General features: G+C 53.9%; 6 protein-coding genes across 6 annotated transcripts; 4 read left to right on the forward strand and 2 right to left on the reverse strand.

Annotated features, from left to right (window-relative positions):
* Positions 1 to 180: 180 nt before the first annotated feature.
* Positions 181 to 1,398, forward strand: ASPACDRAFT_57271 (putative pantetheine-phosphate adenylyltransferase; the record flags this gene model as incomplete). Its single annotated transcript, XM_020203223.1, has 1 exon — positions 181 to 1,398. The coding sequence occupies one exon, from the start codon at positions 181 to 183 to the stop codon at positions 1,396 to 1,398; it is 1,218 nt and encodes a 405-aa protein (XP_020060251.1).
* Positions 1,399 to 3,031: 1,633 nt separating this feature from the next.
* On the forward strand, positions 3,032 to 4,583 carry ASPACDRAFT_39529 (F-box domain protein; the record flags this gene model as incomplete). The annotated part of the gene is made up of 2 exons (XM_020200607.1): positions 3,032 to 3,386; positions 3,445 to 4,583. 2 exons carry the CDS (start codon positions 3,032 to 3,034, stop codon positions 4,581 to 4,583), a joined length of 1,494 nt encoding a protein of 497 aa, XP_020060252.1.
* A 673-nt stretch (positions 4,584 to 5,256) lies between these two features.
* On the reverse strand, positions 5,257 to 10,412 carry ASPACDRAFT_21890 (putative regulatory protein Ral2; the record flags this gene model as incomplete). The annotated part of the gene is made up of 5 exons (XM_020199071.1): positions 5,257 to 7,998; positions 8,381 to 8,594; positions 9,672 to 9,924; positions 9,984 to 10,236; positions 10,305 to 10,412. Coding segments are annotated over 5 exons (3,570 nt in total), but the record flags the coding sequence as incomplete, so codon positions are not given.
* A 750-nt stretch (positions 10,413 to 11,162) lies between these two features.
* ASPACDRAFT_21515 (uncharacterized protein) lies at positions 11,163 to 16,485 on the reverse strand (the record flags this gene model as incomplete). Its single annotated transcript, XM_020199037.1, has 15 exons — positions 11,163 to 11,379; positions 11,448 to 11,846; positions 11,921 to 12,490; positions 12,573 to 12,714; positions 12,775 to 12,890; positions 12,951 to 13,022; positions 13,082 to 13,205; positions 13,265 to 13,612; positions 13,680 to 13,842; positions 13,902 to 14,443; positions 14,510 to 14,740; positions 14,792 to 15,025; positions 15,088 to 15,370; positions 15,444 to 16,196; positions 16,258 to 16,485. 15 exons carry the CDS (start codon positions 16,483 to 16,485, stop codon positions 11,163 to 11,165), a joined length of 4,422 nt encoding a protein of 1,473 aa, XP_020060254.1.
* Positions 16,486 to 17,656: 1,171 nt separating this feature from the next.
* On the forward strand, positions 17,657 to 19,491 carry ASPACDRAFT_75436 (uncharacterized protein). The gene is made up of 6 exons (XM_020204452.1): positions 17,657 to 17,876; positions 18,058 to 18,193; positions 18,314 to 18,649; positions 18,706 to 18,723; positions 18,779 to 18,895; positions 18,951 to 19,491. Exons 1-6 carry the CDS (start codon positions 17,805 to 17,807, stop codon positions 19,358 to 19,360), a joined length of 1,089 nt encoding a protein of 362 aa, XP_020060255.1. The 5' UTR covers positions 17,657 to 17,804; the 3' UTR covers positions 19,361 to 19,491.
* A 735-nt stretch (positions 19,492 to 20,226) lies between these two features.
* ASPACDRAFT_75437 (aldehyde dehydrogenase family protein) lies at positions 20,227 to 22,069 on the forward strand. The gene is made up of 3 exons (XM_020204453.1): positions 20,227 to 20,479; positions 20,539 to 20,738; positions 20,818 to 22,069. Exons 1-3 carry the CDS (start codon positions 20,346 to 20,348, stop codon positions 21,996 to 21,998), a joined length of 1,515 nt encoding a protein of 504 aa, XP_020060256.1. The 5' UTR covers positions 20,227 to 20,345; the 3' UTR covers positions 21,999 to 22,069.
* Positions 22,070 to 22,397: the final 328 nt, after the last annotated feature.

Consider the following 22,397-nt stretch of genomic DNA (forward strand, 5'->3'; position numbering starts at 1 on the left):
ATACTTAACTCCCTTTTCGACTCAGCAGAAACGTCCGACTGCCATCGGGTCGTCTGTGGTTTTGGGTCTGTTGTCAGTTTGGCTTCTGATTTACCTGCTATTCTCCAGCTATTCTATCGATAACTGCAATTGCTACAGACAACCAATACTGACAGTCATTCCCCCGCATATCAGTACAATATGGCTTCCGAACCGACCTCGGCCCTGCTGCTGCTGCCACCTCCGCCAGCGGCCGATTTTGAACGACTTAAGTCTGCATACGAGGCTACTCTGTCAACTGTCTGCTCTACCCTTCATCTCAAGCTGGACGGGTCCGACCGCGTGGCTACTCTCGATGTTGCACTTTCCCTACCAGGCTTGCTCGCCCCTTCCTGCCGACCCCGCACTAGAGCGTTTGCAAGCCTGCAGTCGATTCTTGAAGGCATATACCGGTTGATTGGGATTGTATGTATCGAACACAAGATCGAGTTGGATATGCCTGGAGGCATCGATGCACGGGTCATACTCCTCGACTATGATCTGTCTCGGAGCCCGGAAAGCATTCCAGCAGTTCCGCGCGATGGCCCGATCGTCGACCTGCGGACTCTGGCTAGGTCAGGACGACCATGGAAGTCAATTTACTACCCTGATAACCAGATAGGACAGGATCTGGCCGCAGCCTTCAGTAGCTTCTATTCTCCGGTGGCGGATTCTAAACTTCCCGACTATGGTGCATTACATGCCATCCCAGACGCACCTCACTGGACTCCATCAGAATCTCTTGTGACCCTAGGCAATCTCCACGAAGCCACGTCGCCCTACACAGTCGCTGTAGGGGGCACGTTCGACCACTTCCACATTGGACACAAACTATTACTGACCGCGACAGCACTTGTCCTACAGCCCGTGGAGGATGCTGATGCGGGGAGGGAACGAGTCCTCGTCGTGGGAGTGACCGGCGATGAGTTGTTGGTAAAGAAGAAGTATCCCGATTTCTTGGAAAGCTGGGAAGAACGCAGCCATAGCACGGGTGCCTTCTTGACTGCCATCATGAATTTCCGTGCTCCCGGACCCAGTCGACCTCGGCTTGAAGAGGCCCTGGAGCCGGGTCTTGATGGAAAGTATATCCTCATGAAGTTACGGCCCGATCTAGTTTTCAAACTGGTGGAGATAAAGGATCCATTTGGTCCTACCATCACTGATGAGAGCATTGGCGCCCTTGTGGTCTCTAAGGAGACTCGGTCGGGCGGCGCTGCAGTCAATGATGCACGGACGAAGAAAGGATGGGCACCGTTGGCTGTTTTCGAGGTCGATGTCCTGCATACAACGGAGGTGCCTCCCGATGACGCGGAGGACTTTGCATCCAAGATAAGCAGCACGGATATCAGGCGACGGCGGATGGAGAAGGCTTTGCAATGATTGATTGGCGCGAAAGTTCCCGAGATGCGCGATCTCGATGCGGGAAATTAGTGGTGATCTGAGCCAATCGTCCGTGCTGGTGGAGAGCGGACAAAGCAAAGGTCTGTTCGACAACAACGATGATGATGAGGTCTAGATGGCCTTCGCAGAGGACGATTGGACAGCACGAGATCTGATGTATCTCCAACTATCTATCTAGTCCAGACCGGAACTCGACAGATTCAGATAGATGATGGAGGATAAGTGGGCGTGGAAGGGCCCTTAACTTTTCTCCTTGGTGGTGTAATTTCTAGACCGTCCCGACCCCATGTACTGTATATAGCGTTGTTTGATCCTGTGCGCTTTCTCCTCTCTCTGATCTAATCTCTTTTTTCCCTTTGTTTTCCCCCGACTTACCTGGCTGGCGACGCCAACACAAACCGAAGGAAACGAGACAGCGACAACCAACCAGCGGATCATTGCAGTGTTTGGGCTTGCGCCTGGGCTCGGGGACTACTGGACTACGGCGTTTTAAGTGCTGCTTAAGTGCCGGTGATCCTTTTTTCCCCTCTTCCTTCTTCACCAACAACTGCAAAGAGTCGACCCGGTTAACAACCCACGCGATGAAGCTACTGCAAAGAGTCGACCCGAACGGGCAATGCCACTGTTGGCCAATCTCTCAACCTCGAGATCCACTATATTTCTTCACCTGTGCATCATGAACAAGCAACCCTCAACCATCCATATCTCATTCCCCCTTTCTCCACCACATCAACCCCCCTCCCCTCCCCCCTTGGTCTATCTATAATCTTCCGCGACGTGGTCAAGCCGCAGGGACGATGAAGGCTTGCAACGACAGGCCGCCATGAATTGCGATGACCTCCAAGCGGGGTTCCCTTGCAGCTGGGCGTCTGCAGGTATTTGACTCTTGCTGTCGCATCATTATACTCCCTTCCGTCGTCCCTTCTCTGCCAATCCTTCTCCTCCTCGGCCAGCTTTCCTGCAGGTTCGCGCTGGATAACCGCATACTCGTTTGATCATGTGACTCCGGTATACGTCCCCCCGGTCGGCCATCATCGAGTCGTCTGATCCCGCCCGGGGCTTCTGCAGGCCCTGAATGCGATAATGACCACCCGGTGCGCTGGAGGAAATGAGCTTGCGGTGGGACGCTGTCAATTTCTGGTCAGACACGTTCAACCTGCTGCTGCTGCTGCTGCTGCTGCTGCACCACGCGCGCTGGCTGTGGCCCGCCGTCATCTTTTGCAGATGACAGAGAAGAAGATTGTGTGTCTGTGTCTGTGTGCCTCCAACTAGAAGAGGGGATGTATCACTTTCGTCCTTCCTTTTCGTCACTCTCTTGTTTTTTTCTTCTTCAGGGATTTTTCATCCTTATTTCTTTTTCTCTCCCAAACATTTAATTTTCGCTGCTATCATCCGTCTTCCTCGTTCTTTTTTGCTTATTCTATCTGCGACGTTTTCTTTGCTCTTTTAAATCGATCATCGCCCCCCCTTTACATCTCCTTAATCTCGTTGCATATCCGACAACTCAGTGCCCCTTGATTTGCGACCTACACTCCAGACCTAGTTTGGGATTCCATGTTGGTGCGAGTGGCCCAGGCAGCCGAACACGCTGCTGCTTCGCTGTGCGACAAACATGGACCAACCGCGGCATTTTGACGACTTGGCGGACGAGCTCATTCAGGACATCCTTTCGTTTCTTCTGGGCTTCGAGTATCCCTCCCTCGAAGCCTCCCCTACGACTTCGCATGGTTCCTCGACTCCACTGAATGCCCCACCCCCCCATGTATACGGTGAGAAGTCTGAGTTGGACCGGTTCCGACTCGTCTGCCGAAGGTTCATGCGCATCGGCACACCGCAGAAATTCCCTCGCTTTGTGCTGCGGTTCTCGTTGGATGGATTCCGGAGGCTAGAGGAACTTTTGAGCATGCAGCTAGCCTGCCATGTTCGGAATTTCACGTACATGGTGCGACCCTTCTACCAAGGAAGCGGTACCGTCTCCGAAGACCCGTCAACTTTGAGTGCCAGGAAAAGCTGATAACCGTCTAGGTTGGCCCGATGTTCTAGAGACGGTTGATACTGACAATTTTCCTCTCTCGTCGACCCACCGACGTCGCCTTCACGAGCAGAAACGTATCGTCGAGGCGAGTCACGATTTGTTATATCTGCGCCGCGCGATCGGAGCATTCACATCCCTGCAGCAGGTCAAGTTGCTGCGATTGCAGGATGAGGCGGATGAACAAATTCTGGATCGGATTCACGAACACTCATTGGGAGGAACAACGCGACTGGACTGGGAGCCAGCGTGCACCAGAGCCGTCACCAATTTGAGCATCGCCCTCTTGGATTCGAATTGTGACGCTGTTCGATTCGTCGGGCCACAGATCAGCCCAGAGGCGACTGCGAAACTGTTACAAGCACCATCAACCAGTCTCGCCGCACTGGGGGCTCGGTTGACGAGCCTAGACATTACTTTTTCTTCTACTTTGGATCTGTCCACGCGCATGGACACCTTATGCAATGTCTTCTATGATTTTTTCCTGGCCGCCAAAAACCTCACCGCGATCCACCTAGGCTTTCCAGCCCATGCACCGATCGCCCTGCCGCTCGAACACATCTTCCATCGCCTGCAATGGAAGCGACTCCGCACGCTGAGCATCCAAGGCTGGCGCCTGGGCTCAGACGAGCTGATGGCTCTCATCCGCCGCCATCGGCGACCGTTGCGAGATCTTCGGCTCTCCGGCATCTACCTCCGCCCGGGCGGACGCTGGCGCGACATTCTCGTGCTGCTCCACGACGAGATGGACCACCTCGAGCGCCTCGATCTCCGGGAGATCGACTACACGAACCACTTCGACGCCCACGGCCACCACAATCACAACCATGCACCCACCGCAACCAACGGCAACGGAGCCGGTGGCTCCCACACGCCGACGACACTCGCCATCGTTGTGCAGCCCACGCCCCATTCCCCCTCGCGCGACGCCGTCCTGAACGTGGATTCTCTGTCGTTCGCGCCGCGCGGCAGCACGCGCCGCTCCTTCGACCGCTCGACCCTGGAGCAATTGCGCACCTACACTCCCGAGGATCTAGGCGATACGGGCGTCAGCGTACGCCAGGACCAGTGGTTATTCTGGAAGGCGTGGGTGCTGTCGAGTGCACGAAGTAATGTCCATCTGAGGGGCTAAGAACTTCTTATCTATGTTTTTCATGAACGAGATCCTTCTTTCTTTTCTTTCCATCTTCAATTCTGTGTTTCTGCAGTTGTATGTTACGGCGTAGAATGGAAGACGATTCGTGGGTGATAATGGAATTCTAAAACCGGGTGCCTTCAATTTCGGCACCTAAGTTACCTTATAATAATAGTCGAGGCTGCAGTAGTCATAGTTGATTCCTGAGGCAGTGCATCAACCATTTCAAGAACATCGACCAGGGTAATTGGGCATCTCCACCCATACTACTCAGTAGGAACTGTACATCTTCACAGTGTATCCATGCGACTGAAATCAGCCCACCTTGCTCATTATGATTCGATTCTCAGCTACTCAATCCAGAGTCAACAAATGCCATCCACTGCCCCCCCAAAACACAAAACACAAAAACCAAAACAAGCGAGAATCCAGAAGAAGATTGTCATGCATCGTTCATCATTAACTACTACCTACCCTACCAAGTTTCCTTCCTTCCTGGCCCCCCAAAATAAAATATCCCATCCAAGTGAAATTAGATACAATATATCCTCGAATACGGAAATCGCACGCACTTGCTCTCTCTCGCTCTCGCTCTCGCTCTCGCTCTCTTAAACTGAAGATCTTCAAACAAGTAGGAAACCCCACACCCCCGAAAGCTGAAGGCCTACTACTACTCCACTCCATTCCCATTCCCATTCAAGCTCACCGCCGCACTACCCTGTTTCACCCCGTTACTGCCGCCGTTGGGCGGGGGATTGGCCGTGCGCTCCCGCAGCCGGCGGCCCTCCATCAGCCCGCGGAGACCCCGCTTCTGCAGGCCGATGACGCTGCTGAGGTCGCCGGTCCAGATCTCGCGCTCGGGCCGGAGCTCGGCGTCTGTGTTGCGGCGGTGATGCGACGAGGAGCGGGCGCGGTCGGCGGATTCGCCGCCGCCGCCGTACTCCGAGTCGGACTGGTCGAAGCTGGTGTTCGTCGAGGCCGAGGCCGAGGTGGCGGTGCTGGCGTTGCTGATGGAGTCCTCGCGGTCCCGTTCGCGCTCGAGCTCCACCTCCCGTTCCCGTTCGCGTTCGCGTTCGCGCTCACGCGCGCGCTCGCGGTCGCTGTGGCGCTGGCGGCGGCTGAAGATGTTGGTGTTGATGCGGAGGGGGATGCCGCGCGAGGTGGAGGAGGCCCCGACGCCGCTGACGCTGCTGGCCGTCGAGAGGGCGGCCGATGCGGTGGTGCCGTGCTCCGTGTCAGACGAGTCGGAGGTGAGGTGGCTTTGGGCCGCTGAGGAGGGTTGCGTGGTGGCGGTCGTGTTGGTGGTCGTGGTGGTCAGGGCAGAGGGGTCTTGCGCGGCGGCGGTGGCGGCCGCGTGAGCGCCGTTCAGGGTTTCCAGGGTGCCACCAAGCCCGCTGGCGAACCCGGTCCCACGGCCTCCTCCCGCGGCCATGGCGGCCGCGTTGAAGACGGCCGCAGCATTGCGGCCGTCGAGCATTTGGTGGAGGCGTTCGACCGTAGCTTCGAGGAGGCCGTCGACCTGATAAGGGCGGGCAAGTTGGAGGAGGGAGCAGAGAATCTGGGGGGTGCAGAGAGAGGAGCCCACAGCGGGCAGGGAGGACGTGTAGAAATAGTAGACAAGGACTTGGAGTGTGAGGTAGGTGTGAGGTAGGTAGAGTACACGGGGACGAGCGGTAGGCGATAGAGAATGCGCAGAGGGTATCTCGAGGTTCGCTAGTAACGATTTAGAGGTGACGGAGCGGTTACTGACAAGCGTGCTGGCGTTGGAATAGTTGCTGTTCTGGCCGATCGAGGGGGTGATGGTAATACTTGAGTTGCGGCTGGGATACATGGCAACCGCAGGACGAAGAGTAGCAGAGTCAGAGACTCCCCCATCGCAGGAGTCGCGGAGTAGTTGAATAAAGTAGGGACCCCATCTGCGCGTCAGGATGCGCGAGTTGACGGGGATGCGTTCCCCTCCCACGGCTTGGAGCTCCATATCGGCCATTTCAGGTAGCGAGTGGGCGAGACGACCTAGTTCGTCCGAGGCCGCAGAGAACGGTCGTCCACCAGAGGTCAGTTTGGTGAGCTTCGACTGGAGAGAAGCCGGTACAGATGGCGCACTGTAGGAGACATAGCCCGAGGTGGGTGCAGTCCGGCACGCATTGTTGTAGAGACCGAAAGCCTCCAATTCTACCATGCACACGTGTGAAAAGTTGATACGCCGGTGGTTATAATCTTCCACCAAGCTGCGTTTTCGGTGGCCCAAAATAACAAAGGTATTTCTCCTCGACCATAGAACTCCGCGGTTCCAACTACCCTGACCGAAGACCGAGCCGCCAGCATCGATTCGACCCCAAGTGAGAGTCTTCAAGTCCAGTGCCCAAAGAGCATATTCCTGCTTCGAGGAAGTCAAATAGGTACCACTGACAACGAAATGACCGTTGATGACGCCTCCGTTGGGGAACCTCAACCCCGGGGGCGAGGCCTGACTTTGCATGGGTTTCTCGACCAAGCGACCGTCAGGCAAGCGTACTTGAAGCTCCAACTTGACATCCAGGAAGTTGTAATTAGAGTAGATGAGCATTGGGCAACCCTCGACCTGGGAGTCCTCAATGGGCTCCTGTGCATCTCGATCCTCCGCCGCAGAGCCAATCTCCGAGACACTCATACCCAGCAGGGGAGCAACCACGCTGCGGTAAGCACCACAGCTGCGGCCAAGCGTGCTGGTGCTCATCCACTTCAAACTCCGCAGATTGAAGACACTGATCTGCTCGATGTAATGATTTGAACTATCTTGCCCCCCGACCACGACCATCTCGGCACCCCCAAACCCATCAATATCCACTCCGATCGTGCCCTGGTGCGGGTTCGAAGACGCCGGGTTATGGTGTATAGCCGAAAGAGGTGCGGTGGCTGAAGTGAAATGGGCGCTGGAGGGGAGAATCGTCGCACAGTGCGCATATCGGCCCTGGGGGGAATCGATGGCTGGCACGCGGGTCCAGGTCCGAGTGGGCACGTCAAAGATGTGGATGTCTGACATGACCACGACTTCCGGTTGAGCGTCCTGACCCCCCGCTCCCCCGCTCACGGCAGCAGGGTCCTTGGACACATTTAGGGAAGGCGACATGCCGCCATAGCACACGAGTTTATGGTCTCCCAAGGCACAAACACTGTGAAAATACCGCGGGCGGGGGATGTCGCCGGTCGCCTCGATCTTGGTCCAGTGACGCCGGATCAAGTCCAGCTCGTATATGTCCGACGTCAACTGCGGACGACTCTTGGAGAGCACCCGGCCTCCGAACACGTATAGCTTATCGCCCAAGATGGTTGTCGTTGCGCCCACGAGAGGGTGCGGCTCCCTGCCGGTGGTCCGACGGACATTGCATACCAGGCCTGACAGGTTGATCGGACCGGAGTTGGAGGATTGCGACTGTTGTTGGGCTTGCTGAAGTCGAGGCGAGATCCCCATCGCAGATGGGTCGTCTCTGCCTGTATCCAAGAAGCCCAGGCTCGACTGGCTTCGGGACATCATATTGAGGGTATTTCCGAGGTCTGTTTACCTTCAACCCGCAGGAAAGATGATGAGTGAGCGCCTTATAATCGAGCAGACCACTTGGTAGAACTGTGTCGCTATCGTAACTCTTTGCGCGTATCGTAGGAGAAAGTGCCGCCCGCTTGTGGTACCTAGAGTCAGGAATTGCTTTCCCGGGGATATGGCGTTTAACGAGAGGAAGGGAAAGGGTCGAGGCGATCGAGGATCATCACAGTCGTAAAAGAGGGTTAGACGCCACCCTTGCGTGCCACAGCAGCACAGACCTAGAAAGAGATTTTGGCAGCAACGTTGGTGGGAAAGCGGTCGGGTGATCTTCGACGTCTAAATGGGCCTGAGGGGGGGCAGTGCGACCGGAGGAGGGATGATCAGGGGGGGGTGGAGGGGACAGGCGGGCGGAAAGTCGAAATCGATCGGTATCGGTGACTACTGTCCCCGCTGCGGAGGAGAACGGAACCAGATAATTCAATCGTTTCCTTATCAATGGTATAGACAATACTTGTGGAGGGGTATCAAATGCTGCTATAGTCACCACAACCTCAGCACAAACGAAGAATTAGAAGGATTGAGAGTGCGAGAAGCGACCCTATGAGTAAAAATGGCGGGTGGGGAAAAAGGGAAAGGAGAAGGAAAAGGAAAAGGAGGAGAAGGATTGATTCCAGGAAGGAAGGCGGTCTGTCCAACAAACGCCGGTCCAGGCACCCAAGAGACCTGCCCGCACATGTAAAGTCAATTGCTCTTCTTACCGTATACATTACTTGCTGGTGTGGTTTCATCTCATCATTATAACGAATGTCATCTACAGCTTAGATGAATTGGTCCTCGAACACACTCCCAACACATACTCATCGTCAGTCCACTGCCACCCAGCCACCTGTCCTCCAATGCGGCTCAGCTCAGCGGTTGGCAGCCGATGCAGTGGTTACTCAAACACTCCTAATCGATACGAACCACTGGCCCCCATTTCACATACATAATAGAGTCTCTAGCGAAGACCAACCTTTGATGCGAAATCCACTGCTTCTGACTTCCAAAAACAAGGCCCTCTCCCCCATGCAAGGTGAAGTGAGCTATGCAGGATGACATAGCAACGATCTGATGTTGTTATCGCCACCCGGAGGGACCCAGACGGCCAACCATGGCTCCAATCCTCCCTTCCGACTGTGTGCGGGGACTGGCAGCTCGTCCCAGGAACCTACTGTACAGCCTGCAGGAACACCACAGACTACAGCAGATACTACTGGTCAAGCTGGGTTCCTGCATACATCGAGATCGACTTCCTGCAGCCGGCTCGAACTACTTCTTGCTACCTCAGCTGGAATCATCGGGGTATACAATATTATCTCATATTTTTTCATAACTTTCGTATCAAATCTGTCTCCCTTTTCTCAGCACCGGCCTTGTCGTCGGACTGCATCACTGCAAACCTCATGCCTATCTGTGGCCGACCTAGACATTTTGATCTACTGCTTCAGGTTGGTGAAACGAAGGTAACTTTGGTCCCAAGTTAGTAAAATCAAGAAGTGACAAGCCGGGGATCAAAGGATACTCACGGCTTGACAATGCGGATGTCGCCGAACTTCTTCTGGGCCTCCTCGGTGGAGACGGGGGGGGGGATGACAACGTCATCGCCAGGAGTCCAGTTGATGGGGCAGGTGACGCCGTGCTTGTCGGTGGTCTGGAGGGCATCGATGACACGGAGGACCTCAGCGGTGTTACGGCCGGTGGAGGCGGGGTAGGTCATAATGAGACGGATCTTCTTCTTGGGGTCGATGATGAAGACGGAGCGGATGGTGAGAGCCATGCCTGGGGTTCCGTTAGCGGATGTGCAGCCAGAATGAAACCCAGAAGAACCAGATACATACCCTTGGAGTCGACATTGGTGGTGTCCTGGTAGTCGACCATGTCGTACAGGTAGGCGACCTTGCGCTCGGGGTCGGAGATGATGGGGAACTTGAGGTTGGAGCCGGTGACCTCGTCAATGTCCTTGATCCAGGCGTGGTGGGACTCGGTGCCGTTGGCACTCAGACCGATCAGCTTGACACCGCGAGCAGTGAACTCGGGCTCGAGCTTAGCAAAGGCACCAAGCTCGGTGGTACAGATGGGGGTGAAGTCATCCTATTCCAGCGGCCGCATTGGTTAGTCACGGATGTCCTAGCAATATAATTCGAGCTCCAATCACTCACGGGGTGGGAGAAGAGGACAGTCCAGCTGTCGCCAATGAAGTCGTGGAAGGTGATGGGGCCGTTGGAGGAGTCAGCCTCGAAGTTAGGGGCCTCAGAGCCGAGACGGAGACTATTTGAGAAGAGCCGGTCAGAATTGCCGTGATCTATACAAACCAACCCCGAGCTTGTGAACGGTTGAGGTAAGCAACGGGTCAACACGGGTCAACTTACGGAGGAGCACGATCCTGAGCCATTGTGAGTGGTATGATGCCGTAGAAGGTAAGGATTAATGCAGGGAGAGAGGATGCGGATGGGAGTGGTGAGAAGGAGTGAGTGAATTGAGGTACGAGGGGAGCAGGGGGGGAAGAAGGATGAAAGAGAGGCTAAATAGTTGCGGGTGCTGTGGACAACATCCCCGAATTCGGACACACTCTCTCTCTCTCTCTGGTTTCCCCTCAGTGCTGGGGTTGGTGACTGCCCCTCCATGTTGGAACTGGAGGGAACCCCCCTCGATCACGCAATCTGCCACCGCTTCTGGGGCAGAACACAGTCATTGGTGGGGGATGAGCTCATTCTTGGGGGAGCTGATGGCTGACTTTGGCGCTAGTCCCGTTCAGGCAAGGAGGGGCTTATCAACAAGAACCATGGGACTGATGGCTATCCGTGGAGTCTGGTCACTGGCCGGGCACGGCACTCTTTACTTGATATATTGTATGTAGCAGTTGGCACTGGGCATCTACCTATCCATGATGGAATTACACGCGGAAGTTCTCAGCAACCCTCCGACAACCTGTATCTATAGTCCCGTCATCTGAGGACACTCAATCGACCTGCCTAGTCACTTGCTCTGATGTCGTCAACCCATCGAAGCACTCGACTTCAGACCTCAAAAGCTAACAGTTTAGCGAAAGCCCCATCGGGTCTGCGGGCTAGTCCGCGTGGATGTCCCACTTCGACAACCCGTCCGCTGTCCAACACCACGACCTGGTCAAAGTCGAGTAGAGTATGGATCCGATGAGCGACCATGATCACCGTGCAGTCTCGAAACAACTCGCGGATGAGCTTCTGCACTCGAGCATCTGTCTCCTTGTCCAAACTACATACAAGATGTGGGTCAGCGTTTGAGAAAGCCGAACGACAGAAATGACTCAACAAGGAACATACCTGCTCGTCGGTTCATCGAGGATCAGAATCTTGCTCTTCTTTAACAGAGCCCGTGCCAGACAGAACAGCTGCTTCTGGCCTTCTGACAAGATGCTGTCGTCTAGTTTGACGCCAAGAACCTCTTCGTCACGGCTGTAGCCTTTGTGATGCGCCGCCAGTGCATCCCACACTCCAACGGAGCGCAAAGCATCAACAATGTCCGCGTCCGTAGCAGCGTTGGACGGGTCCGCATTCTGCCGAATGGTCCCTGGAAATAGGAAGGGCTCTTGGCTGAGACTGCTAATGCGCTGGCGTATCGAAGATCGGGAGATGAGGGAGATGTCTTGTCCGTCAATCAGAATTTGACCAGAAACAACCTCGTTGAGGCGAAGTAGAGAAAGCGCGAGGCTGCTTTTGCCGCTGGTGTGTAGTGATTCGCGGTCAGCTAACGTCTGAATGAATTCGAGATGATGCTCGGAAACACTGCAACTGACCTTCCAGTCCTACCACATAGCCCAATCTTCTCCCCACCACGGACTTGAAGGCGGATGTCGCTCAGCACAGCGGTTGCTGACTCGCAGGTGTCATACGCAATGCTCGTATCAGCAAACTCAATCTGACCACAGCTGGGCCAACCCACGGGTGGTTCATGGGCCTCAAGAGTCGGATCTTCTTCAGTGGGGGTGTCTTCGGAAAACGACTTGATCCGAGCAATCGCACCCAGCGATGTTTCAAGCAGCGTCCAATTCTGGATCACTTCCGATAGAACTTGGCCCAGCTCAACCATCAACACGAGAGCAATACCTAGCAGACCTGGGTTGACATGATGACGAACGCCGACGGCTATTCCGACCATGATGACTGTTAGAGCAGCTACTATAAGATTCAGCACCAGTGAGAGCCAGCGTTGTATGCACAGAAGAAGATAATAAGGTTTTTGGGCGGTGTCAAGCATAGCAAGCATCCTAGACACGGCCACGGGCGTCCATGAGAAGGCGCGGATGGTGGTCACTCCAGAGAGAGACTCGAGGAAGTGAGTGTATAAGGGGCTCTTGAGCTCGATTCTAGATGAATCAGTACGATGAAATCAAGACATCCAGGAAGCCAACGCCTCAGGAAAATGAAGATAGAACAGCTGAGACTCACTCTAACAATCTCAGTTGGCGAGAAGTGCGAAGATAGAATCGTTGAAGCAGGCCCAGCAGCGCGATGAGGAATGGCAGAGCCGCAGCGATATAAGGCAAGGAAGCGATGGTGATGGCGCCTTGAGCGAGCGCACTGAAGAGCTCTGAGTTCAAAGATGTCAATATAAAAGTGGCTCCATCTTGTTCATGGATCGTATACTTACGGAACCCTAATGAGATGAACCCACGGGGCAGAATCATGTCTACTAGACGCATGTCTTGGCTGAAGCGAGTTACAAGAGTTCCAGTTTCGACATTTGATAAGTAAGATAAGGGAGCACTTGAGGTGGTTATTTCTCAGTCACCGTGGTCTTGCTCATTCTTCAAGATAAAGACTCACCTAATGCAAGCGCGGAGCACGGTGGAATGAAGGTGTTTCGAGGCAGCTGGGACAATGATGACCCATGTCCAGCTGAACAGTTGCATCTACTATCAGCACAGAATTTAGAGACGAGGGAGGGTTGAACACACAATATAGCAAGCGCAAGCGCGCCTGCTTCAACCGCGGCCAATGCCGCATATATTCCCAGCCAGTATCCTGAACGCGAGCCTGAGGCACTGTCGTTGCTACTCGACCAACGTTCTACCCAAATGTCTACTCAGACGTGAGCGTTTCATGACAACTAGAATATTGTAAGGGAGGGGAGGGCTCACAGAGAAATCCGCCAACGGCTGAATTGACAGTCAGCAAAAACACAAAAGTAGCTACTCTCAGCCAACCCAGACTAGAAAAGTAAAACTTGTACACAGAAGTGTCGGTTGTCTGTCGGTCGCCATCGCAAGGATCCGAGACGGTTCTAGTGTCTGCAGTGGTCGTCGTGAGCTCAGACTGTGATTGAACAGTATTAGCCGCTCCTGGGTCACCTAGCTGCCCTGTGCTCAGTCCAAGCTTGTTAATGTAACCTCCCATGTGACTTCGAAGCTGGGAATAAGTGCCCTGCTCGAGAATTTCACCATCATTGCCCAGCACAATGATAAAGTCGGATTGCGGTAGGTGCTGAGCTGTATTCAAATCAGCAGATACTCAGCATTCGGAAGGGTAAGGCCGTCATGCGACGAAGATTCTTACTGTTATGGGTGGCCAGGAAAACGGTACAGCCCAGCTGACGTAGCAGACCATCCAGGCCAAAGACATTTGTGAATACCTGCTGGGAAGTCACGTTGTCAAGACCACTGAAGACGTCATCGAAACAAGCGATGCGTTTGCGAGAATAGAGAGCTCGTGCGATGGCCTGTTGATGTTAGTAATGGGCTTGTGTTCGAGCCCTTGTCAGGCAGTTTGGTAACGAACAATTCTTTGCTTTTGCCCTCCGCTCAGTTTCGCCCCCTTGCTGCCTACAAACGTCCGGTCTTTTGCTGGCATTCTCCCTATATCCAGGCTGAGCGCACATGCTTGCAAGATTGTGTGATACCATCTTTCGTCAAACGAGGATGATCCGCTGTCGCCCACAATGTTATCCCGAATTGATGCATTGGCAAGCCATGGCATCTGTTCGCAGAATGCTATGTCCGGATGACTGATCACGAGCTTTCCATCCAATATAGGCGTCTCACCGGCAAGGCCTTTCAAAAATGTGGACTTCCCACTACCGACGGGACCGACAATTGAAACGAGGTTTCCTCTGTCAGATTGCCCGAGGGTCAGTGTAACACCAGATTTGTCCAGTGGTGAGGACTTCCATCCAAAACGGACATTTTCCAGTGAGATATGCATCGCGGCCTGCTTTGAAAGAGAGCCAGTGATGGGGGAAGAGAGAGCAGAGAGCTCAATACCAGATTGACTTGGGGACGAAGCTGCTGGACTTGATAGCAGCGGAGCTAATTTCCTCTTTTCTGTGAAAAGCACATAAGCTTGAGATGTAACCCGGGAATTGAACGAAAAATGTCAAGAGCACTCACCAACGCGACTCGGTTGCCTGAGGAAGTCCTGTATTCTATGCAAACATCCGATTGATGCAAATGTATCCGGAATCGCCAGCAGAAGTTGCTGGAGCGGATTGACCAATAAGTTGACCAACGAAAGTGATGTGATGGCTTGCGAGACATGGAATCCCCCGGATCCATTGACTGCAGCTACCATGCCATACGCTGCAAATGTTGCAAGTTGACCAACGATCGACGGAAGGTTGACTAAGTTATTTTGTGTCAGTTTCAGTTATAGCAGTCTGAGAAGATACATACCCATGCATACACGGATTGTCTGAATCCGGCGGAATCTCTTCGAAATAGTGAGTTCTTCCTCACGCAAAGCATCAATCATGGTTCCCATAATCTCGGACAAACCAAGAAACTTCGCATTTCGGATAGATCCAAGAATAGCGGAGGTAAAGTTCACGCGCTTCTCTGTAGCCTGCAGCCAAGTCTTTTGCCTGGCAGTGACAGCATTTCCCATGCCGAACGACGCTGCCGTGAAGACTGTTGCGAATGATCAGTCATACCTTGTACGAAACACGTGTGATTTTGATGGACAAGCTTACATATTACCACTACGAAAGGAGCAATACAGACAGCACCCACTTGGGTTTGCAGGAGCCAAGTGGCCAGGCCCAGCTGTAGGACATTCGCCCATGTCTCGCATACTGTAGACAGGAAGTATTCGGCAAGCATCTCGATGTCGGTCCCCATAAGTGACATGGCACTGGATTCGTCTGTGGTGCCCAATGGAAGATTCATCATGTGTTCATAAGTCAAAGCCATGAGGCCACCTCGTAGCATAGTTGTAGCGCGGTACCCTAGATGCTGGTAGCTCGCGGTGAACACCTAGTGAACTGAATTAATGAGCCATTCGCTTCACGAGATAGGCCGAATGCCCGGCCATATTTGAGAGACTCACAGCAACCCCAACGAAGACAATCGCGGTAGCTCCAATTAGACCGTAGGCCATGTCCCGAGCGAGAGAGTCAGTTCGCTCCAGAACTGTCACAACTTTCCCCACCAGAAATGGCTGTGCAATGCTGAAACCTACAACACAGAGACGGGGGAACGCAATTCCCACTATCTCCCATCGCAGGCATCTAATAACAGCCAGGAACAAAGCATTCTTGCGACTCTGATTGCAGCTTGCCCAGGACTCAGCAAATCGGGAGGACAGATCACGAGACTGGAGTTTTTCGTGGATGGTGGGCAGTGCATCGCCTGTGAGTATGATTGAGTAGCCATTTCGCAAGAGCCCGTTTAACCATGTGAATAGCCCTCGACTGAATGGTCCGCTCACGCTTTCCCCAGACTTGGCTTTCTCGCTTGGTATAAGCCATTTCCGCTTGTCGAGATTCTCAAGTACCAGTAAGAGTAGCTTGATGGCGAGGGATGTTGAAAGACAGGCGGAATATGAGTGGTTGTCAGATGCCAACCATGAGGTGCGTACACGGGCAACATCAAATAACAGAGCTGTGAACAGGTAGGCAGTGACTAGGAATGACGGCCGGATGGAACGAACGTGCTCCAAATCAACAACAGCCACGAGAACAAGTGCAGCAAGAAGTTCAAGAATGGCACCCGCGAGGGACGTATGTTTTTGGGGAACATGCTCGGTTGCGACAAGTATGAGAAGGGGAATTTGTACGGCTGCTAAGATAGCAGCGAGGGACTGCGTTCAAGGCTTGGTTAGTCCTCAAGCTGCTCAGATAAGCATCCGGGGGTCCACATACTAAGATTGGGAGACGCAGATTAGAAGAAAGAACTTTAGGAGATTGCCTGTAAAGCTGGAAGAGTCTGAATGGTGATAAAAGTAGAAAACATGCAGCAGGGGCGATAGTCAAGATGGCTGCCTCAAATAGAGCAGTGAAGTCAAAGCCTCCGCGACAACCTGGTCGAATGACCGGACCGAACAAATTGTCGCCGCATAGATCAGTGGCGGATGTAGCAGTAGAGCTCATGGCTGCACTCACTCACTTGAGATTGAGCTCTGGTAACACGGTCAAGTGCAGTCAGGCTGACAATATAGGAAGCCATGGACCCCATACTTTTGTGTAAGTCGTAGCCTGGGATGAGCTCATCACGCTTATCATCACGCTTATCTTGCTAAGTCTTAGCTCCAATGACCCCATCGATGCCCAGGCCGTGTCTTATCTGGGATTGGTAGTTGACGAGTTCTCCGGCGGGGATCCGATGCCACTGGGCACTGTGGACGGCAGCCCAAATCAGGTGTTCCCGCCTCGATGAGGTGCTGTGGCATGTGAGTATGCGGGAAATTGCATCCCTTCTATAAGTTTTCTATAGCTTCTGTAGCCAGATCTTATTCTCAGCCTCAACCAATATCCAGATATCTCCTCCATACATGATTTTCGGTGGAAGTTGTGTTCTGTGGTTGGATTGGGGTTTGGATAAAGAAGTAGTCCCGAAACTGAGCCACCATGCACCGGTTCCCATTGATTACGCGCTTGCAGGTGCAACGCTATGGTTTGTGGTGGCCGAATTTGTGTTTATGCTGTTGGTCTACAGCTGTTATTAGAGGTTATACCCAAGGTAAAGTCGTCCTACAGTCAGGATGTAAGCTAGTGAATCAGGGTAGGCTGCATCAAGCTAGATCAAGCTGCATACAACGTAGGCATTGGACTTGTGCTCGAAGTATATGTCGCACTCCTTTATCGTCATGGTCGTATATCACGTGCAGCAAAAGAATCGACCTTGAGCATTCAAAGAACCACCAGGATCTTTCGACCGTTGTCTATTGTGAATGACTCAGATGATGTATCTAGGCCAGACACTGCAACACTTCTACCAAAAACTGGATGGTAACTATAGTGAAGAACGGTGGAGTTGCGCGCCAGAAGGGAAGCTTGTTTGCTTGTTTGCTTGGTCCGGGATAAGGAGCGGGCGGTGAATGCGGTAAGGTACAGTACAGTAACTAACTTACATAGTACGCCCGCCCGCGCGGCGCTGGCTTCCCCCCCCCCCCCCGGACGGTGTGTTTTAGACGCGTCTGAGTTTCCGTGTCACGGCGATCGCCTCTGTCTCGTTCCTATAGCTCCTCCTCCTCCTCCTCCTCCTCCTCCTCCTCTCTCCCCCAAGTCACCTCCACTTCCCCCGTCTTTGCTTCCTCCTTCTGCCATCTGTGTTTTGTTTGACGGTGGTGGTTTAGCTCTCTTCATACCATTGACCTCGCTTCTTCCACAAATCTTTCCTTCTCCTTTCTCAATCAACTGTCCTGGCTTTCTTCGCGCACATCTCCTCTCTGTTCTCTGGACAGCACACCATGCCTCCCCAGCGTAAGCGGAAGTCGGAAGGCGCGTCCATCGCCGAAGAGAGTGCTCCAGCTGCCAAGAGAGTACGTACACCAGCCATCCATCCCTTCCCACCGCACAATTCAAGCTCCAACGCGAGCAGGAACGCGATGAGGGGCGGCCCGTGCCTCTTATTCGTGCACGTCGCCCGCCAATGGAAATTCTCTCTGCTTCTCCAAAGCATTTCCCATTATCAAAGTTAACACATTATCTTCTTGCGTGCAGGTTGCGCCAGATACGCCAGCCGACAGCGAAAAACGAAAGAGAGGTCGCCCCCGGAAGTACCCCGAGGGTTCGACTCCCAAGCGCCCGGATGGCCCCAAAAGAGGTCGCGGCCGGCCTCGCAAAGATCCCAACTCTGGTCAGTGCTTTCTGCGCGAAATCCTGCTTTCTACGACTGTCACTGCCTAGCTTAAAGACGAACCCATGGCAAACACAACATTAGTCCGTCCGTAGTGAGCCGCCAACTAACTTGCAGCAGTCTCCACTCCCTCCAAGCCCAAGACACCCAAATCGGACGGCACTTTCGGCCGGGGTAGGCCTAGGAAGTCCTCGCCTAAGCCGACGCCGACGCCGTCACGGAATGGCACCACCAGGTCGACCCCCAAACAAACCAAAACAGAATCGCCAGAAGTCAAGTCTGCTGCCTCGGCCAAGTCGACTAGCTCGGCCAAGTTGCCTACCCCAGTCAAGGCGACTTCGGGACCCTCGTATTGGTTGATGAAGGCTGAGCCTGAGAGCCGTATGGAGAAGGGTGTTGATGTCAAGTTTTCTATCGATGATCTGCGCGAACGCACGGAGCCAGAGGCCTGGGATGGTAGGTCTGCCTTGCTGTTGACCAATCTTTCTGTCTCAATGCTAACACTTCAACAGGTGTACGGAACCCGTCTGGTGAGTAGTGAGCGAGAGCTTTGGCACAGGTGTCAGCAACTTACTTTCTGAACAGCGCAGAGACACATGCGGGCCATGAAGAAGGGTGACCAGGCCTTCTTTTATCATTCCAATTGCAAAGTACCCGGAGTTGCCGGCGTCATGGAGATTGTGGAAGAACATTTTGTCGATGGTGAGAAACCCTAGCTCAGGTACCAGACGGTTGGCTAACGTTGATGTAACTTTAGAATCGGCCTTTGATCCTGCCCACCCCTACTACGACGCCAAGTCGAAGCGCGAGAAACCCAAGTGGGAAGCGGTTCGTGTGGAGTTCCGGCGGAAATTCAAGAACCTCGTGCCTCTGAGTCAGCTTAAGGAAAACATGGCTCCTGGAAAGCCGCTGGCGAACCTTGAAATGCTGAAGCAGTCCCGGCTGAGTGTGTCATCTGTGAGACCCGACGAATGGGAGTTCATCTTGGGGCTTGCCGAAGAAGAGGGAGCTGAAGACAAGGAAGTCGAGGCGACTGAGACGGCTGAGGCGACCGAAGTAAACGATGCCAACGAAGCGACTGAAGTGACTGAGTCGACTGAGTCGACTGAGTCTCCTAAGGACACATCTACTGAGAAGCCCGAGGAAGCGCCGCAACCAAGCGAGTAAACTGGTGAAATTCTTGATGTCCTTTCGGAGCGGCTTATGGGATGAATTTTCGGGTTATGGGTAACATCACATCGGTAAAGCCGGATCTCTGTACAACCAATGGCGTTTCTACAATACAATATTCTTTCAGGAGTCCTATGGGTTGTAATTTGTAGAAGTGATCTCTTGTTACTGTGGTTGTGAATCGAGGCAGCCTTTTGTCAATCCATGATGGCTGCTGGAGGTTGCAGCCTGGGTTTCATTGGCGTCTCCGCCGCATCCGCGGTTGAAGTGGATGGGACCGCGATGCATACCCCAACACTGACGCTGATTGGATATTCCCAATGCAAGCTGCATGTACGAGTCAAGACTCTGAGGGGGGGTTGTTGCTTCTTGCCAGTGCAGTCTGATTGATTTGGTCTTTGGGGACATTGTCCATCCGATTGTGGTTATGATTGTGATTTTAAAAAGATAACAATTTCAGTTTAGTTGATATACTTTAAAAGGGATAGTTGAGTTAATAGCCGGGAAGAGTAAGTCTATCCGAAGAGGGGCAACTTGGCTCAAGCACGACAACGCTGATTCGTTGGGATGCGGCTGTTATTGTCTCAAGCGGGGATGGAGAGCCTGAAGCCTCAGGAACCCAGAGAGGTGCAATTGCGGGGACTCCAAGAAGGTTAGCCTCGATAAGCCACTGGCACTCACTCAGTCACTGCTAACCAAACTCACTAAGCTCAAAGCTCCTCCAAGGCTATTATAAAGTCAACCTCCCCTCTATTCCACTCCATCTTCGATTGTCCTCTACTCCTTCTTTTCCTCTTCACGGTCAATGCCACGCCCCCCCCTCCTCTCCCCTCACTTCATCGCCTCTCGACTTCCCCGCCTTGGTTGTCGTCAGCTTCCCCTCTTCTCTGCAGCTGCATCTCTCCGCTCTCCTCTCTCCACTCCTTGCCGCAATCTATCTCCTCTCTTACCCCGCCACTCACTCCACAGTACCTCATTCACCATGGCCAGCAGCAACGTGAGCGTGCAATTGACGGCTCCCAACGGGCGTCAGTATGACCAGCCCATCGGTCTGTTCATCAACAACGAATTCGTTCCCTCCAAGTCGGGCGAGAAGCTCGCCTCCATCAACCCTTCGTAGGTCTCCTGCAAGAACCTTATGCGACGACGGAAGCTTGTGCTGATCGAACGTCTAGCGATGAGAAGGAGATTGTCTCCGTCTATGCTGCTGATGCGGAGGACGTGGATATCGCCGTCAAGGCGGCCCGGAAAGCTCTCAGGGATCCGTCGTGGAAGCTGCTGCCTGCGACTGAGCGCGGCCACTTGTTGCTGAAGCTGGCGGATCTGATCGAGCAGCATCGGGAGACACTTGCCACTATTGAGACATGGGATAACGGTAGGTGGCCCCTGGTCCGGCACAGCAGCAGCTGCTGCTGCAGAATGCAAGCTCCGGCGGTGATATTGACCGTTTCCAGGCAAGCCGTACTCCGTCTCCTTGAACGACGATCTTGGTGAGGTCCTTAGCTGTCTCCGGTACTATGCCGGCTGGGCGGACAAGATCCATGGCCAGACCATTAGCACTACCCCGGCCAAGTTCGCCTATACTCTCCGTCAGCCCATCGGCGTGGTCGGCCAGATCATCCCTTGGAACTTCCCGCTGGCCATGGCCGCATGGAAGTTGGGCCCGGCCCTCGCCTGCGGTAACACCGTGGTGATGAAGGCCGCAGAACAGACCCCCCTCAGCATTCTCTACCTGGCCAAGCTCATCAAGGAAGCGGGCTTCCCGCCCGGTGTGGTCAACATCCTCAACGGCTACGGCCGCGTCGCCGGTAGCCCGCTGGTCACGCACCCCGACGTCGACAAGGTCGCCTTCACGGGCTCGACCATCACCGGCCGCGAGATCATGAAGCTTGCCGCCGGCACGCTGAAGAACATCACCCTCGAGACCGGCGGCAAGTCGCCTCTGGTCGTGTTCGGCGACGCCGACATCGAGCAGGCGGCCAAGTGGGCGCATACCGGTATCATGTACAACCAGGGACAGGTGTGCACCGCCACGTCGCGCATCTTGGTCCACGAATCTGTCTACGACCAGTTTGTCTCCCTGTTCAAGCAGGAGGTGGCCACGACCAGCAAGGTCGGCGACCCCTTCGCGGACGACACCTTCCAGGGCCCCCAGGTCAGCCAGGCCCAGTACGAGCGGATCCTGTCGTACATCGAAGCCGGCAAGTCCGAGGGCGCGACGCTCGTGGCGGGCGGCGAGCCCCACAAGAACGTCGCCGGCAACAAGGGCTTCTTCATCGCCCCGACCATCTTCACCAACGTCAAGGACCACATGCGCATCTACCGCGAGGAGGTCTTCGGTCCGTTTGTCGTCATCTCCAGCTTCACGACCGAGGACGAGGCGGTCACCCGCGCCAACGACAGCACCTACGGGCTGGGCGCCGCCCTCTTCACCAAGGACATCGAACGCGCCCACCGCGTCGCCTCGGAGATCGAGGCCGGCATGGTCTGGATCAACAGCAGCAACGACAGTGACTTCCGCGTTCCTTTCGGTGGTGTCAAGCAGAGTGGTATCGGTCGCGAACTGGGCGAGTCCGGTCTGGAGGCTTACACGCAGGTCAAGGCCATTCACGTGAACATGGGATCTAAGCTGTAGGTATGAGAAATCAGCTGCTCCCTTGTATGATTAAATAGAAAAAAAATGAGGAGAAATCAACAATACAATATAAAGAAAGCAACCCAACAAACAAGCAAAAGTTGGAATCTGTTCTTATCGCCTCCTTCTTCAGTCATGACTCTGATGCGAACACAGCGCAGTCAAGACAACAAGATGAAAAGAAAAGAGGCAGCCAGATCATCGGGTCGTACAAATTACCCCTCCACCCCTCCCCCCCTCCCCCTCACAGTGACCGTGACTAGCCCAGCATGACGGGTGAACACACGAGTGTCTTGCCTCGATCTGCAGAGTACTATACAGCATATTCGTGTCTGGGGGAGTAGAATTGGAAAATGCCATGAGGATATATCAATTGGAGGAAATGATGTGGCCGAGTTC

The sequence above is a fragment of the Aspergillus aculeatus genome, assembly GCF_001890905.1.
Source record: "Aspergillus aculeatus ATCC 16872 unplaced genomic scaffold ASPACscaffold_2, whole genome shotgun sequence".
Lineage (NCBI taxonomy): Eukaryota > Fungi > Ascomycota > Eurotiomycetes > Eurotiales > Aspergillaceae > Aspergillus > Aspergillus aculeatus.